At 46.7% G+C, this 16,781-nt stretch overlaps 1 protein-coding gene across 2 annotated transcripts in view; it reads right to left on the bottom strand.

Annotated features, from left to right (window-relative positions):
* Nucleotides 1–1,280: 1,280 nt before the first annotated feature.
* trip12 (thyroid hormone receptor interactor 12) overlaps nt 1,281–16,781 on the bottom strand; it is a 63,430-nt gene continuing 47,929 nt past the window's right edge. For both annotated transcript variants that reach the window (XM_080547580.1, XM_080547581.1), the window contains exons 26-43: nt 16,279–16,470; nt 15,607–15,758; nt 12,319–12,476; nt 11,441–11,514; nt 10,841–11,040; nt 10,079–10,206; nt 9,172–9,323; nt 7,793–7,935; nt 7,159–7,315; nt 6,915–7,013; nt 6,497–6,611; nt 5,976–6,130; nt 5,414–5,578; nt 4,935–5,099; nt 3,593–3,706; nt 3,293–3,387; nt 2,930–3,033; nt 1,281–2,847 (exon numbers count right to left, since the gene is read on the bottom strand). In XM_080547580.1, coding sequence (XP_080403706.1) covers nt 2,651–2,847; nt 2,930–3,033; nt 3,293–3,387; nt 3,593–3,706; nt 4,935–5,099; nt 5,414–5,578; nt 5,976–6,130; nt 6,497–6,611; nt 6,915–7,013; nt 7,159–7,315; nt 7,793–7,935; nt 9,172–9,323; nt 10,079–10,206; nt 10,841–11,040; nt 11,441–11,514; nt 12,319–12,476; nt 15,607–15,758; nt 16,279–16,470 — 2,565 coding nt within the window. In that variant the 3' untranslated portion in view covers nt 1,281–2,650. The remainder of the gene's footprint in view (nt 2,848–2,929; nt 3,034–3,292; nt 3,388–3,592; nt 3,707–4,934; nt 5,100–5,413; nt 5,579–5,975; nt 6,131–6,496; nt 6,612–6,914; nt 7,014–7,158; nt 7,316–7,792; nt 7,936–9,171; nt 9,324–10,078; nt 10,207–10,840; nt 11,041–11,440; nt 11,515–12,318; nt 12,477–15,606; nt 15,759–16,278; nt 16,471–16,781) is intronic.

Here is a 16,781-nt window from a genome sequence, read left to right as displayed (position 1 = left end):
ACTGTATCTTTAGGTGTTAAATAGTAGGTAACCTACAGTAAAAGCAATTAACCCTCTCCTAATTGTTCATTCCTAGTGTTCTCATTGAATTGAGTGATAAGATTATCGAGGCGAGCTAGTATAAAAAGCAGGTTTTTACAGGTGTTCATTGTTGTTTTTAGAATGATTATGGACTGTGGTCACCGCAGATTGGCACACAATATGTTCATATCATCAATTCACATCATTTATAAGCTTCACCCAATACAACACTTCATGCGTCTGATGCCAATGGATGGAAACAGCTTTACGATGTCTTAACGACGACGTTTATCTGCCGCACTGTGCGACCGCTGCCAACATCGGCTAGATGCTTATTATATTACTACTGACCCAGATGAGAGAGTATGGTGCAGGTATAACCATGTTCATATCAGACCCGTATGGTGCAGGTATAACCATGTTCATATCAGACCCGTATGGTGCAGGTATAACCATGTTCATATCAGACCCGTATGGTGCAGGTATAACCATGTTCATATCAGACCCGTATGGTGCAGGTATAACCATGTTCATATCAGACCAGTATGTGCAGGTATAACCATGTTCATATCAGACCAGTATGTGCAGGTATAACCATGTTCATATCAGACCCGTATGGTGCAGGTATAACCATGTTCATATCAGACCAGTATGTGCAGGTATAACCATGTTCATATCAGACCAGTATGTGCAGGTATAACCATGTTCATATCAGACCAGTATGTGCAGGTATAACCATGTTCATATCAGACCAGTATGTGCAGGTATAACCATGTTCATATCAGACCAGTATGTGCAGGTATAACCATGTTCATATCAGACCCGTATGGTGCAGGTATAACCATGTTCATATCAGACCAGTATGTGCAGGTATAACCATGTTCATATCAGACCAGTATGTGCAGGTATAACCATGTTCATATCAGACCAGTATGTGCAGGTATAACCATGTTCATATCAGACCAGTATGTGCAGGTATAACCATGTTCATATAGACCAGTAAGGAGCAGGTATAACCATGTTCATATCAGACCAGTATGTGCAGGTATAACCATGTTCCTGTCACAGAGACCTGATCACAGAAGGTAGAGGTCAGACTAGTTTAGTTTCCTGTATGGCTCGTGGACAGAGACACTCTCTTGAGAAGGCAACTGATGCATTTATTCTTCAACTTTCCCTCAAGTGATCCTATTTTACAAGAAGATTAAACAAATTGAATGGGGAAAAAATGTGGGGGGGGGGAAATAAAAGGAGAACACTGATGAGTCAAACAGTTACTTTATTTATGTTCAGGTAAAAACATGAACCTGATGCAGTAAATTATTGCAGATCTTAGAAACCAACACATGAACGATCGGGCCAGAAGAGCATACAGTGGCGCCCCCTCCTGGCCACAGACTGCAGGCACACACCACGGTTTGTTCCAAGCCAGCAGTGCAAAAAAGAGAACTACAGAGAGAGAAAAAAAAGGACAAAAAATAAAATAAAAAGGTAAAGCAGACCTCCCCACCTCAAACCGGGTGTGAAACATCCTGCATATAAATTGTATTTTTCATAAATCAACTTGAAATGTTATGCTCAGCTACAATATGGGTCGCGGGTGCTCCGAGCTTGGCTAAGCCAATCAGTACGCCCGAAAACACACTCCGCCTCCCGCAGGGTCCGGCAGAGAGACACTACTATCAAAGCAAGAGCAAAATAAAGTTTACTTATCCAACACAACTGGCTATAACTCTTCAACATCTGAGCTGATGCTCCTTTGTAAATGTAGGCCAGAACACAATGTCAACAAGCTCATTCATTTCAATCATTTACCGTAATCTGCTAAATGGTTAAACAACTCAGCTTCTGTAAAAAAAAAAAGAAAGAAAGAAAAAAAAGAAGATACTACACTCTCTTTACTACCCGCATTCAACCAACTGCAACTCTCGTTATAACAAATTTTAAGCAAAAACACACAAAGAGGGATAAAGAGGGGGTAAAAGCAGAACTAAAAAGCCACACACAAACGGGGCGTTTCGTACAGAACAGAATGCAAACAGAAACTGGGGAAAGAGACATGAGAACAAAGAGCTATTCTATCAAATGTGTAGAATGAGCAAAGTCTGCAAATTTGTACAAATGATCTTTGGAGCTAAAGTGAACCTAGCTTGCTCAATGGACGACCCCCCCCTCCCCCCGCCCCGCCCCAACTCCCCATCACAAAGTGACATAACTCACCACTCTGGAGAGGAAACATCCCTTTTTTATATATATCACACAGCAATGCAATGTCTGTCACCCAGGTTTTTTTTTCCATCTTTTTCTTTTAAGTCTTTTTTTTGTTTGTTTGTGTTTTTTATTTTTTTGTCTTTTACATTAACTCAACTACTGATATAAGTTTTTTCTCTGAATTCTTTTTTTTAAGTTCGGTGAGTCATGTAATGCCTTTCCATTGGTAGGAGAGACTGGGGGGGGGGGGGGGGGGCAGCAAATATATATCTCAAGTCTTTAAATTTCTGCAAGCTGCTTTCTCAAACAAGAAGGCTGTACACGTTGCCTTGATGTAGGGGGGTTACAAAAAAGAAACAAAAAAAAGGAAGTCATGATTTCACCAATTGCTGTAGAAGGCATTTGAATGTGACCGAGATCAGGAGAGGTGGAATGATTGCTGGCCCTCGCGGGCCGCAATCAACAGTTTCTCGCGCATGATGTCGATGCTAGAGTAGTCGGGCAGCTTCAGGTAGTTCACGCAGGTCATGACCGACGGGAGGAAGTCGTCCGGGTTCTCTGTAGACTCAAACGTCTTCCGCACGATGGTCAGAGGCGGGTTCAGACTCCGGAAACCTGGGAGAATACATGGTAAATGGTAAATGGACTGCACTTATATAGCGCCTTCTGCTGCTCCAAACTACACGAGACCACTCACCTCCCACAGGCAGTCTGGGGCTTCCTGTAACAAACTGCAGAAAGAGTCTCTGCTGCTCTGCGTCGAAACTGCTGAGCACCTCAAACAGGAACCTCACCGCACGACTGGGGAGAGAGAAACACAACAGACACGTTAACACTTCTGCCATCTCCCATAACCTAGTCTTCCACATGACACCCAGTCTGTCATCTACTCCAGTCAAGGCTAATGGCCACACCCTCTATGGCCAGGCCCTCTATGGACACACCCTCTATGGACACACATTTCTAAAGGCGTATGACTTGCAGGAACATGCTGGGTATGAACGCATCACCAGTCAAGGCATATATATATATGCCAAGTCAAAACTCCCATGTTCCTCACCTGTCGTGTGTGTACCCGTGGTCAGGACGACAGCACTCCATGAGGGTCTTAACGTCCCAGGTCTCTGATTTGCTGCCGCAGAGCAGCTGGTCCAGCTAGAGGAACAGAGGACAGGACGAAGGGACCGCAGTTAATAGAGACGACTTCATTGGGGAAAGAAGAGAACACACACCGCAGAAAACGCTACGAACGAAACCATTGTCAATTAAGATCTACACCTTTGCATCTGGAACTAGAGTGTTCTAGAGGCTTCTACTTCACAGAGACAACTTACAACGTTTAAACAGGAGCAGTACTCACCTCCTCTGGGTAGAAATACTGCAAGTGGTGCAGAGGGAAGACGGACTCGAACCCTTCCCGGAACGACTCAAACTGTCTGGACACTCCCTCGTTGAGGGTCCAGTAGACCACCAGCTGGAGAAAGAGAGAGAGAGAGAGAGAGGGGGGGGGGGGGGGACGACATAGTCAATACAGCGGAAGAACTGCTAAAGTGTGCAGAAGATCAGATGCATATTTGCACTCAAAAGACTTGAGTTCAGTAAACCCTTAGAAGACATCATATACAGGTGCTGGTCATATAATTAGAATATCATCAAAAAGTTGATTTATTTCAGTAATTCCATTAAAAAAGTGAAACTTGTATAATTTATACATTCATTCCACACAGACTGATATATTTCAAGTGTTTATTGCTTTTAATTTTGATGATTATTACTGACAACTAATGAAAACCCCAAATTTAGTATCTCAGAAAATTAGAATATTGTGAAAAGGTTCAATATTGAAGACCCCTGGTGCCACACTCTAATCAGCTAACTAACTCAAAACACCTGCAAACGCCTTTAAATGGTCCCTCAGTCCAGTTCTGTAGGCTACACAATCATGGGGAAGACTGCTGACCTGACAGTTGTCCAAAAGACGACCATTGACACCTTGCACAAGGAGGGCAAGACACAAAAGGTCATTGCTAAAGAGGCTGGCTGTCCACAGAGCTCTGTGTCCAAGCAAATTAATAGAGAGGCGAAGGGAAGGAAAAGATGTGGTAGAAAACAGTGTACAAGCAATAGGGATAACCGCACCCTGGAGAGGATTGTGAAACAAAGCCGATTCAAAAATGTGGGGGAGATTCACAAAGAGTGGACTGCAGCTGGAGTCAGTGCTTCAAGAACCACCACACACAGACGTATGCAAGACATGGGTTTCAGCTGTCGCATTCCTTGTGTCAAGCCACTCTTGAACAAGAGACAGCGTCAGAAGCGTCTCGCCTGGGCTAAAGACAAAAAGGACTGGACTGCTGCTGAGTGGTCCAAAGTTATGTTCTCTGATGAAAGTAAATTTTGCATTTCCTTTGGAAATCAAGGTCCCAGAGTCTGGAGGAAGAGAGGAGAGGCACAGAATCCACGTTGCTTGAAGTCCAGTGTAAAGTTTCCACCGTCAGTGATGGTTTGGGGTGCCATGTCATCTGCTGGTGTTGGTCCACTGTGTTTTCTGAGGTCCAGGGTCAACGCAGCCGTCTACCAGGACGTTTTAGAGCACTTCATGCTTCCTGCTGCTGAATGCTTTATGGAGATGCAGATTTCATTTTCCACCCCATCACCGCATGGTGTGTGTGTCTGTGTGGTTTGACGTGAGGGCCACCTACCCTGAGGTACTCCTCCAGGTTGTAGATGGTGACGGGGACGTCCTTCCCTCCCTTCTTCAGCTCGATGTTGGGGAACCCCGGGAGGGTGAAGTCCAGGCCCAGGTCCTCCACGGAGCAGCCGTTCATGTTCAGGCTCTCCAAGGACTGCTGCAGAGTCTCCCTCGTCTGGAGTAGGGGAGGGGGGGGAGGGGAGAGGAGAGACAGATGGAGGAGAGAGGACAGACAGATGGAGGAGGGGAGGGAAGGAGAGATGGAGGAGAGAGAGGACAGAGGAATGTTTCATTACATTTATAAATGTGAAAATTCAGGATTGACCCAAACTCTTACTGTTGCTGAAGAACAATATGTGACAGGGGCTGGTGAGAGGGGCAACACGTGGGGAAACAAGTTTGGGAGGGTGAGGGGTGTGTGGGAGGGTGAGGGGTGTGTGGGAGGGTGAGGGGTGTGTGGGAGGGTGAGGGTTCTCCACCCTGCCTCACCTGTGAGCGGTCCTGTTCCAGCCGGTTCTTCTGGCGTATGATGTCCTCCAGGTGCTGGATGGACTTGGCCACGCCCGGGTCGATGTTGACCAGGTCGTGGGAGCTGATGGAGGACTCGTGCCTCAGCATCCACTTGTAGAAGGGCAGGCCGAGGGGCAGGTCCAGCTAGGAGTAGGGGAGGAGAGGCCCGTTAGAACATATGAGGGGGTCAGGTTGGTGGAGAAGCACTAACCACAGCTCCGAAAGCTGTATACAGGGTTCCTACAAGTTTCAACAAGTCAAAGATTTTAGACCTTTTTCAGACCTGTGGTCGGACTGATTTCAGATGTGGTCGGACTGATTTCCTTGCAGAATTTCATTTTTAAGACCGAGCACCTCATTTTTAGACCGAATAACTGACATTTTGGGGCTTTTTAGGCCTTGTAAATTGAATTGCTGAATGCTGTAGACTTAAAGGCTTTTTAAGACCAGCGCGGGAACCCTGTGTATACATAAGAAGATGATTGACACATTTCACAGCAGATACAGATAAGTCTGTCAATGGAACCCAAGTAGTCCGTACCAGTCTGAAGTCCATGATGGCTTTAGCCATGAGTTTGCCCAGGAAGCGGAATTTCATCTTGATTTTGGCGATGTGCGCTGGTTTGGTTGTCCTGCCGAAGGGAACGGCAAACAGCCCTCTGGAGCTGAACATGTACTTGGTCCCCTCTTGACTTCCTATGGAGGAGGAGATGGGAAAAGATAGATTAGTTTACAAGCTGAGCCTCCAAAACACAGGTTCTTAAGCATGAAACGCCCTTTAAAAGAACTAGTAAATGGACTGCACTTATATAGCGCCTTTATCCAAAGCGCTTTACAACGGCCTCTCATTCACCCATTCACACACACATTCACACACCAATGGCGGCAAGCTACCATGCAAGGCGCCGGCCCGCTCACTGGGAGCAATTTGGGGTTCAGTGTCTTGCCCAAGGACACTTCGACATGTGGCCAGCCGAGGCTCGAACCGCCAATCTGCCGACCTTGCGATCATTAGATCGTCAACTAGTCAGATGAACATGGCCCAGAGGGTGGGGGTCCTACCTTTGGGGTTGGACAGGGTGACCTCCTCGCCCCTCCACAGCCCCAGGTCAGCCCGCTGAAGCTCCTGGGAGACCAGGGCGTAGAACTCCAGAGTGGGACCCAGCCCCGTGCCCACCTGAGGGGGGGGAGAGAGAGAGGGGGAGGGGAGAGAGAGAGGGGGGGGGAGGGGAGAGAGAGACTTGTTTGATGGATTGATAGCGTGAATGAATCGTGAGCATCCATGCTTTTCTAAGACACTACTGATGACGTATCAGGGTCTTGAAGGGTTCTCATGTCATAGGGGAAGATTTGTAAATGTAATTGTAAACTGCCCTGAGTGTAACTCTGTTCCGAGGGGCAAGCCGAAAAGCGAGCGGCACTCCACAACGAAGGGGTAGGAGGTAAAAAATAGAAATGTGATAGGGCCATGCTGCTATACCTCGTTCTCATACTGGATCTCCAGCATGGCCCGTGAGCTGCCCAGGTCCTGCATCACTGACTCCGCCTGCTTCAGAAGCTCCTCGCGGTTTATCGTTCGCTGGAGAGAAAGAGAGCGAGAGAACAAGAGAGAGAGAGAGAGTTAATGAAATGTAAAAGAACAAAAAGACCAGAAAGCTACTGGTAAAATGTGGATATTATTATCATCATCGTGCCAGATCTGAACATCCTTCATCACAACAAACCTTTTTCCTGTCCAGACGGGGCGCCACGCGGCTGTCCTGAGAGTCTGATTGGTTGATCTCAGGGTTGGTGTCCAGCAGGCGCTGCATGGCCCGGTCACGGTCAAACGCCGTCACGTAGAAGAGCATCTGCCGCGTGTCGAAGGGGAAGAAGAAGGGACTGGGGGGCGGGGGGGTGTAGAGCAGTTATTAAACGGTATTGGTAGGAGGCCCAAACCCTTAAAATATTTAAATCTAACCTAAAAACCTTCATGTTTTACACCAGTTATGATTAAACACAAACACTTTTATCAACTATTGTCTTATTAAATGTTTTATCTATTTACTTCTTATACTTGCTTTTAATCATTGCCATTTTTATTTTCTTACTATGCTCCTCTTGCTGTATTTTTTAATAATGTATGTAAAGCACTTTGAATTGCCCCTGTTGTATGAAATGTGCTACATTTGCTACATTGCTACAATGTGCTACATACAAATAATGTATTGTTTGTGTCATTTGTTTGTGTGAGTTTTCCCCTAAGCATGCATTTGTGATGAATTCCTTCATGCAGCACATTTTATTTCAGATAAAAAGCTGCATATCAGTACGAGGGCCTGTGTGTGTTAAACAGTAGGAAGCGGTGGTGATCAGTACCAGGTCTTGCCCAGCTCGGTCAGCCAGGTGGGGATGTTCCCGGTCATGATGACCAGAGGGTCCTGCAGCTGCCGGTTGGCCTTAGCCGTCAGCTTGCTGTTGATGAACTCACTGTTGGGGATGATCTCCTTACACACAGCGTTCTGGAAGACAACGCAACAACTCAGAAGAGAGAGAGAGAGGCAACGGAACAGCGCAGAAGAGAGAGAGAGAGAGGGAACGACTCAGAAGAGAGAGAGAGAGAGGGGCAACGGAACAGCTCAGAAGAGAGAGAGAGGCAACGGAACAGCTCAGAAGAGAGAGAGAGGCAACGGAACAGCTCAGAAGAGAGAGAGAGGCAACGGAACAGCTCAGAAGAGAGAGAGAGATGGAACAGCTCAGAAGAGAGAGAGAGAGGGAACGACTCAGAAGAGAGAGAGAGAGGGGCAACGGAACAGCTCAGAAGAGAGAGAGAGGCAACGGAACAGCTCAGAAGAGAGAGAGAGATGGAACAGCTCAGAAGAGAGAGAGGCAACGGAACAGCTCAGAAGAGAGAGAGAGATGGAACAGCTCAGAAGAGAGAGAGATGGAACAGCTCAGAAAAGAGAGAGATGGAACAGCTCAGAAGAGAGAGAGAGAGAGATGGAACAGCTCAGAAGAGAGAGAGAGATGGAACAGCTCAGAAGAGAGAGAGATGGAACAGCTCAGCAGAGAGAGAGAGATGGAACAGCTCAGAAGAGAGAGAGAGATGGAACAGCTCAGAAGAGAGAGAGATGGAACAGCTCAGAAGAGAGAGAGAGAGATGGAACAGCTCAGAAGAGAGAGAGAGAGATGGAACAGCTCAGAAGAGAGAGAGATGGAACAGCTCAGAAGAGAGAGAGAGAGAGATGGAACAGCTCAGAAGAGAGAGATGGAACAGCTCAGAAGAGAGAGAGAGAGATGGAACAGCTCAGAAGACAGAGAGGCAAGGGAACAGCTCAGAAGACAGAGAGAGGCGTTGACTCAGAGGCCTTCCACCATCGTTTCTCACAGAAAGAATTATTGACTCATCAACAAGATCTCCAACTTAACTAGGCGTGACACACCTATTGGTCAATCACCTGATAGGAGCATATGTGACTGCGACTGGTTAACTTGCAAACCACACGCTCACTCGAAGGGGTCAAAATGTGAAAGTGAAACTTGTGTCAACAATAAGTTTTAGTTTCTAGTGTTTGAGGTGTACCTCAAATACGCCTGTCGTGTTCATTTCAATGTATGACACATCATTTGAAAGCTTACAATCTGTAGTTTAAGCACATGTAAAGAAATAAAATAATAATGAAAAATGAATTTGGCAACTGGTTGCACTTTTCACCAGCAGCTGTCCCGTATGTTGTCCAGGTGAGCGGGTCACTCACCTCGTACAGGTAGAACCAGAACCTGCTGATGGAGTGCAGGACCCTCAGCAGCAGGTTGACGTCCAGGGAGGGGTCTTCGAAGGTCATGCTCTCTGGAGGCTCGTGGATGAGGTACACCTCTAAGGGGTTGGCGATGCTGGGGCACACGCCGTCTGCAGAGGGGGGGAGAAGGGTTCAGAGGGGGGGGGGGCAGGGTTCAGAGGGGGGGAGAAGGGTGCAGGGTTCACAGCTCAGGCGTTGCAGTACACGACAAGACTCGGCTTAAGAGAGGCAGCATTTGTTTCAACGGTAGTAATTACAACTAGACAGGGACAATTCCTGTGGAAATTATGAAGTGTGCTTGCCCCTCACAGCCAGTAGGGGGCAGGTGAGCGGCCTCTGGCCCCCCGGCCCCCCGGCCACTCCACTGCACCCCCCGGCGAAGACAGCGTTTCTCTAGCTCACCCAGGGGCCGAGCTAACAAGCACTAGCTAACTAGCGCTTACTAGCACTTACTAGTGTTAGCTAGTTGAATTTTGTGGCTGTTTTTAGATTTGTTGTTGTACGGCGACCTTGAGTGCCATGAAAGGCGCCTTATAAAATAAATGTATTATTATTATTATTATTACTAGCACTTACTAGCGTTAGCTAACTAGCACTAGCTAACTAGCACTTACTAATGTTAGCTAACTAGCACTTACTAACGTTAGCTAACTAGCACTAGCTAACTAGCACTTAACGTTAGCCAACTAACTAACTCCCCTGCGAAGACTGTCAGATCCCCAATTCATTGTACGTGTGAGAAAATACAAAATAACCCAGTAGAAACCAGTAGAACCAATAGAAACTAGTAGGACCAGTAGAAACCAGTAGAACCAGTAGGACCAGTAGGACCAGTCGAAGCAGGGCCGTTGAAGGAGACTCCTACCGTGCCACAGCTCGTCCTGCTTCTTGGCGTTGCGGGGGGAGGTCTTGGTGGGGGCGGTCTGCGCTCGGCCCCTCTTCCCTCCCACCGCGTCTTTGCTGCCATCCTCGTCCTCTCTCACTGGCTTATACCTGACAGGACACAGAGTGGGGGGGGGGGGGGTCACTGGCTTATACCTGACAGGACACACTAGCACCAGGGGAGCCCCCCCTCCCAAATTTCGTTGTTTGGTACCTGTACTATAGCAATGACAATAAAGACCATTCATACATTCATTCATTCACAGAGTGGGGGGGGGTCACAAACACACAGACAGGAAGGGGTTTGTCACTCACCTGAGTGTGTGTGTGTGTGTGTGTGTGGGGGGGGGGGTACTGTGGTGTGTGCGGTAGGTAGCCAGGATGAAGGGGGGGGTACCAGATGGTGTGTGTTACCAGATGGTGTGTGTTTGGGTCTACAGTACCAGATGGTGTGTGTTTGGGTCTACAGTACCAGATGGTGTGTGTTTGGGTCTACAGTACCATATGGTGTGTGTTGTGGTGTGTAGTACCATATGGTGTGTGTTTTGGTGTGTGTTGTGGTGTGTAGTACCATATGGTGTGTGTTGTGGTGTGTAGTACCATATGGTGTGTGTTGTGGTGTGTAGTACCATATGGTGTGTGTTGTGGTGTGTAGTACCATATGGTGTGTGTTGTGGTGTGTAGTACCATATGGTGTGTGTTGTGGTGTGTAGTACCATATGGTGTGTGTTGTGGTGTGTAGTACCATATGGTGTGTGTCTTGGTCCAGATGCCGGCTCGGCCCAGCGGGTTGGCCTCGTCGTCCGTGGACTCCCTCTCCTCCTCCGCCTGCAGGCTGAACTGTCTGACGGCCTGGTACACCGTCATGTTGTAGGGCAGCAGGTGGTCTCCGATGTAGAACTGCAGCCTGTGACGCACGCTGCCGGAGTTCAGGAACTGAGCCGCCTGGGGGAGGAACGACAGGTTAGGAGGTCACATCAATCATGGCAGAGCAAAACACCATCTCAGGGTTCCCACACCTTCTGAAACATCACATTCAAGCACTTTCAAGACTCAATTCCCTCAAATTCAAGGACCCAACACGGCATAGTTTGAGACAGATCGAGATGAGAATTTATATAATAGGAACTAACCGCTCACAGACAACAATTAAAAAGAGAGGCTTGAATGGGAATTAAATCAAGCACTTTCAATGACCCATGTCTATTTTCAAAAACTTTTAAGACCTTGATTTTTTTTTCTCTCAAATTCACAAACTTTCAAGGGTTTCCAGGACCCGTGGGAACCCTGCTAGCTGGTATGTAAAGGGATTCGCAAGGATGATGAATAGGCCAGAGACACTCACCAGTGATTCGTCGATTTCGTCATCAGAACCGTCGTCGTCACTATCCTCGTCCTCCTCTCTGATTCGTCCGTAACCTGCACACACAAAATCCCCCATGAGCACCGTGACCTTTACCGCGCTGAAGGTTCTATCTAAATTTTTGGTCAAAATTTAGTTTAGTTATATAATCTGATCCATTAGGTGTTTATTAGCAGTACAGTACCATCACAGCACAATACCATCACAGTACCATCACAGCACAATACCATCACAGCACAGTACCATCACAGCACAGTACCATCACAGTACCATCACAGCACAATACCATCACAGTACCATCACAGCACAGTACCATCACAGCACCATCACAGCACAGTACCATCACAGTACCATCACAGTACCATCACAGCACAATACCATCACAGTACAGTACCATCACAGCACAATACCATCACAGTACAGTACCATCACAGCACAGTACCATCACAGCACCATCACAGCACAGTACAGTACCATCACAGTACAGTACCATCACAGTACCATCACAGTACAGTACCTTCACAGTACCATCACATCACAGTACAGTACCATCACAGTACAGTACCATCACAGTACCATCACAGTACAGTACAGTACCATCACAGTACAGTACCATCACAGTACCATCACAGTACAGTACCATCACAGTACCATCACAGTACAGTACCTTCACAGTACCATCACAGTACAGTACAGTACCATCACAGTACCATCACAGTACAGTACCTTCACAGTACCATCACAGTACAGCACAGTACCATCACAGTACCATCACAGCACAGTACCATCACAGTACAGTACCATCACAGTACCATCACAGTACAGTACCATCAGTGGTAAAAAACAAAGCCAGTCCTCACCTCTGACCACCAGGTACCTCTCTATGGCCTGGACCAGAGCCAGGGGGTCAATCTTCACCGGCCCGCCCTTCCACTGCTTCACGTTGGTGCAGTCTGGGTGCCTCTGCAGCTGACACTTCAGCTGGTGTGTGTTGAAGAACTTCAGCGCCTGAGACCCTCTGATGGACACACACACACACACACACACACACACACACACACACACACACACTATAGTGAAGCACACTAACACACAGAGCAGGCAAGCCTTACCCAAGCACCTTTGGCTCCACATAGGTTTAAACATTCCAGGTCCAGGAGATCCAAGAGCCGTACTGGAGATAGTATGAGAATGAGGTCTAGTATACAACAGTTAGTTGCCACCAATGGGGCTTTTCCATCAGCGGCCCAGGTCGGCTCGCGTCAGGTCGGTTCAGCCCGCTTTAGATCAGTTCTGGTTTTCCATTATACACAAACCGACCCGGACTAGTAGGAGGAGTAGACGATAGTAGGCGGAGTTACGCGTCACACGCAGCCTGGCAAAAAGCTTCCGGGTGTACACAGCAACAACAGCCGTGATTTTTTTGGAGAGAAAGAGAAAGAGAGAGAGGAAGCTATGTACACTAGGGCTGCAACTAACGATTATTTTGGTAGTCGACTAATCTGTCGATTATTTTTTCGATTAGTCGCGATTAGTCGTGTGGCTTTTCGCTGCGCGTAAATGGCGACGCAGAAGCATAAATCCGGCTTAACTAGCTATCTAACCTAACGTTACGCCAAGCTACAGCTGCTCACAGAGCTAGTTGACTGGCTAGCTAGCATTGCTGGCTAGACTACAGACAGCTCACGTTAGTAGGCTACGCTTGGCGCTGTTTATCTTACAGACAGCTCGCTGGTGGACTCAACATAATTGAAATAGCATTCACTTATCAAGCATCATTCATGATCATCCACCATGACTACCTGGTATTTTAATAGCGACCACCCCTCACTTCATTTCATCTCGCGTTCTCCTGGCTTCAACATGGAAAACCCCTGCTACGTAACGTTACATACAAGCGCCTCTGTCTGTCACATGCGTGCCACAGGGCAAATAAATTAATAGCACAAACGCTCATAGCATGTACAGCCCTGTCCATGAGACATTGTTTTCCAACATGTAACAGTAAAGCTAACATAAACATTACGACCCTAACAATATAACGTAAGCCAGTTGGCTAACAACGTTAGCTAAAACTTACCCAGCTGATTCTTGCATGGCTCCCGGAAAAAAAAAAAAAAAAAAAAAAACGTTTTTTTAACCAAATTTTTTATGCGATTAGTCGACAACAACATTTCACGTCGACGAATTTCCGTAATCGATTAGTCGTGACTAGTCGACTAGTCGTTGCAGCCCTAATGTACACATAATAAAGTCATGTTTTTTGAACCCTTAAAAACACTGCCTTCACTTGTCTGCTTTATGAACTGTAGTATCATCATCGGGAAACGCCGACAAGACACGAATCTACCGGAATTTGACTCATGAGTGAACGGCGAAAATGGCTGGACAGCACAGCAGCAGCAGCGGGTGAACTCCCGGTTCATCGAGTTTAACTTCTCGGGGTGTCAGCGCGGTGGTTAAGGGCTCAAAATGACCGTAGACCGATGGTGAAGTTAGCAAAGGAGTATTGTGTTTGTACCACCTCCACAGCCGGTGTTATTCACGGACAAAGACGGTGCATAATAGCGATTTTTGTGTTGTGCTTGTTGTAAATAAAAGTTCTATGATTCATTGAAATGACATTAAACTAAGATAATACGATGGTCAGCATAATCTTTCGAATCTTTATTAATAAGCTATTACAGAAACTCTAGTGACATTTTCCTAGAGCGAATGTGGTATTTCAAGATGGCGGTTAGTGAAGAAATCTATGGACATGGGATGACGATTTCCATTGACCAATCAACGGTGTGCAGCATCACACGTCACACGCAGCCTGGCAAAAAGATCCGGATGTTAAAATTTAGACCCTGCTCTCGATGTGGAGCTAAAGAAGCGACCCGAACCGACCTGGGACGACAATGGAAAAGGGGAAAAGAAGCAGGCCGAAGCGGGCTGGCCTGCTTTGGCGCTGTAATGGAAAAGCGCCACAAGTCATTTGATTGGACAAGAGGCATGCCATGAGTGCCGATATACAGTATAACAGCACTGGGACTTGTATAACAGCACTGGGACTTTTAACTATGTATCACTCCGCCGCACAGGTGTTCTACTAAATGACCGTTAATTAGACTACATGTTTGTGTTCAGGTTACTAGGCAACAGTCCAGTTGAAGTTCAGTTGCGGAACTATTTTTTGTTGGCGGCGGAGCCAAAATAAATGATTAAATAAACGAACAAATCATAATCTGTTGTCGCTTATTACTGTTAATATATCATATTAATGGAGCTGTAGAACTGTTGTATAAAAGCAATATCACACTCGAGGTTGTGCTGTTATACTGCCTGCGGCCTCGAATCACAGCCGTGCTGATATTCAGTATAACAGCACTCCCTCTCGTGTGATATTGCTTAAGTATAACTAGGGCTGGGTTCAAAAAATCGATTTCCCGATTCTGAATCGATCTTCATTAAATGAGCGATTATCGATTCATAAATCCCGAGATCGATCTTTCATATACTTTTTTTTTTGCTTGCAGCTTCAACCCGCAACGAGATCTCGTGGCCAGATCTCGCGCTACAAGAATGTATCATATCTCACGCAACGTGAGGTCCCAACACTAAAATCTAAAAACATGGCGATGGCAGGGACACTCAAGTCACCACCAGGCTTAAAGTCAGATGTCTGGGTGAATTTTGGATTTAAAAAATGTGACGATAGAGATGAGCTGGACAAAAGCAAAGTCATATGTAAATAAAAAGTACATCCATGTAACTGCTTTGGAGTCAATTCATTGATATGTTTAACAATGCTACATGTTATAGGGTTCCTTGAACCATTTATAGCATTAGTTCGGAGAATCTCTTTCATATTCAAGCAAAAAATGTATATTGTAACTAGATCGAATCGGAATCGAATCGAATCGAATCGTGAGCTGTGAATCGGAATCGAATCGTTTTGGGAAATCAGTGGCGATCCCCAAACCTAAGTATAACCCACGTTCAGATGTAATAAAATACAGAACACAGCAGATATGGACAGCTGCGATATCTTTGTCTCCCCCCCCCCCTCAGGTGGGTTACAGGGCTGGGGTCCAGGTGAGGTGAGAGGGCGGTAGAACAGAGACAGGCAGGTTAGAGGGACAGGTAAGGGGCGGTGTGCTGACCTGCTCCCGTTGCCGTTCCCACTGGGGAAGTCGTGCACCTTGACGGGGAACTGCTCCATCTGGCTCAGGCAGTTGTTCATCTTGTGCACCAGAGCCAGGAGAGGCCCGTTCTCAGACGGGTCCAGACGACCTACAGGCTCCATACCGGGAACCTTCAGGACACCACAACACACACAGGAAAGACGCACTCAGTTACGGCTTCTTAACACTAGAACAGCCGTGCCTTTTTTACCTACTAAAAGACAAATGACCCCCTCTTTACAATGCTCAAGCTGCTATTTACACACAACGACCACTAGTTGGCCGCTTGTAAATTAGCCTGCTTCCGACACAGAAAAACTGCAAAATAGCTTTATACTAGCTTATCCTGATGTGATTTTGAAAATGTAAGGATACTGGGTGGTAGAATGCACATATCTAGTTAAAGTCATTAAAGGAGGGTCCTGAAATGTGATCCAGTGCAAAGATATAACACTTTTCTTTACTCATGGCTGTTCTAGTGTTAAACCACGGTTAAACACCAATCCAGGGGGTAGAAACTATGAATGGCTGTCGAACATAATTCAACCAAGGCGCAAAAACATTGTCTAAACGATGTCTGACAAGCTCGGCTATAAACGTAAGAGTGCATAAGCGTTAAGCGTTCCCCGAGGCGTCCTCCTCCTCTCTCACCGGGCAGCCGAAGAAGACGTGCAGGAACCTCCGGAGCCTGACGTCGCGGGTGACCAGGTCCCGCTCGCTGCTGGAGGTCAGGTACAGCAGCAGCTGCTTCACCAGGCCGCTGTGCTGGATCTCAAACGACGACACGTCAGACTCCGACACGATGCTGCAGATGTCCACAAGGCACTCCACACCTCCGTCCATCTGGACGCAGGGGGAACGATGTCAATCAATCACATGGATTTTATATAGCACGATTTAAACATGACACTTGTCAACCAAAGTGCTTTACAGTAAAAGTACTCCTAAAGCGTAAGTAAACAGAAAATAAACAGCAGTCAGACAAACAGAGGAACAGAACACGTCAAAACAAACAAGGCAGGAGTCAGAGTGAGTCAGGGAACGCTAAGGAAAACAAGTGAGTTTTGAACTTGGATTTAAAGGACTTCATGGATATGAATATGAGATGAGCAGTGGTGTAGTCTACGTGATACGCAGGACTACGCCGTATACCC

This window comes from Nansenia antarctica (assembly GCF_963989245.1).
Source record: "Nansenia antarctica genome assembly, chromosome: 17".
In the NCBI taxonomy this organism is placed as follows: Eukaryota; Metazoa; Chordata; class Actinopteri; order Argentiniformes; family Microstomatidae; genus Nansenia; species Nansenia antarctica.
The sequence above is the reverse complement of the archived record's forward strand: the minus strand, read 5'-3'. Positions and strand labels throughout refer to the sequence as shown.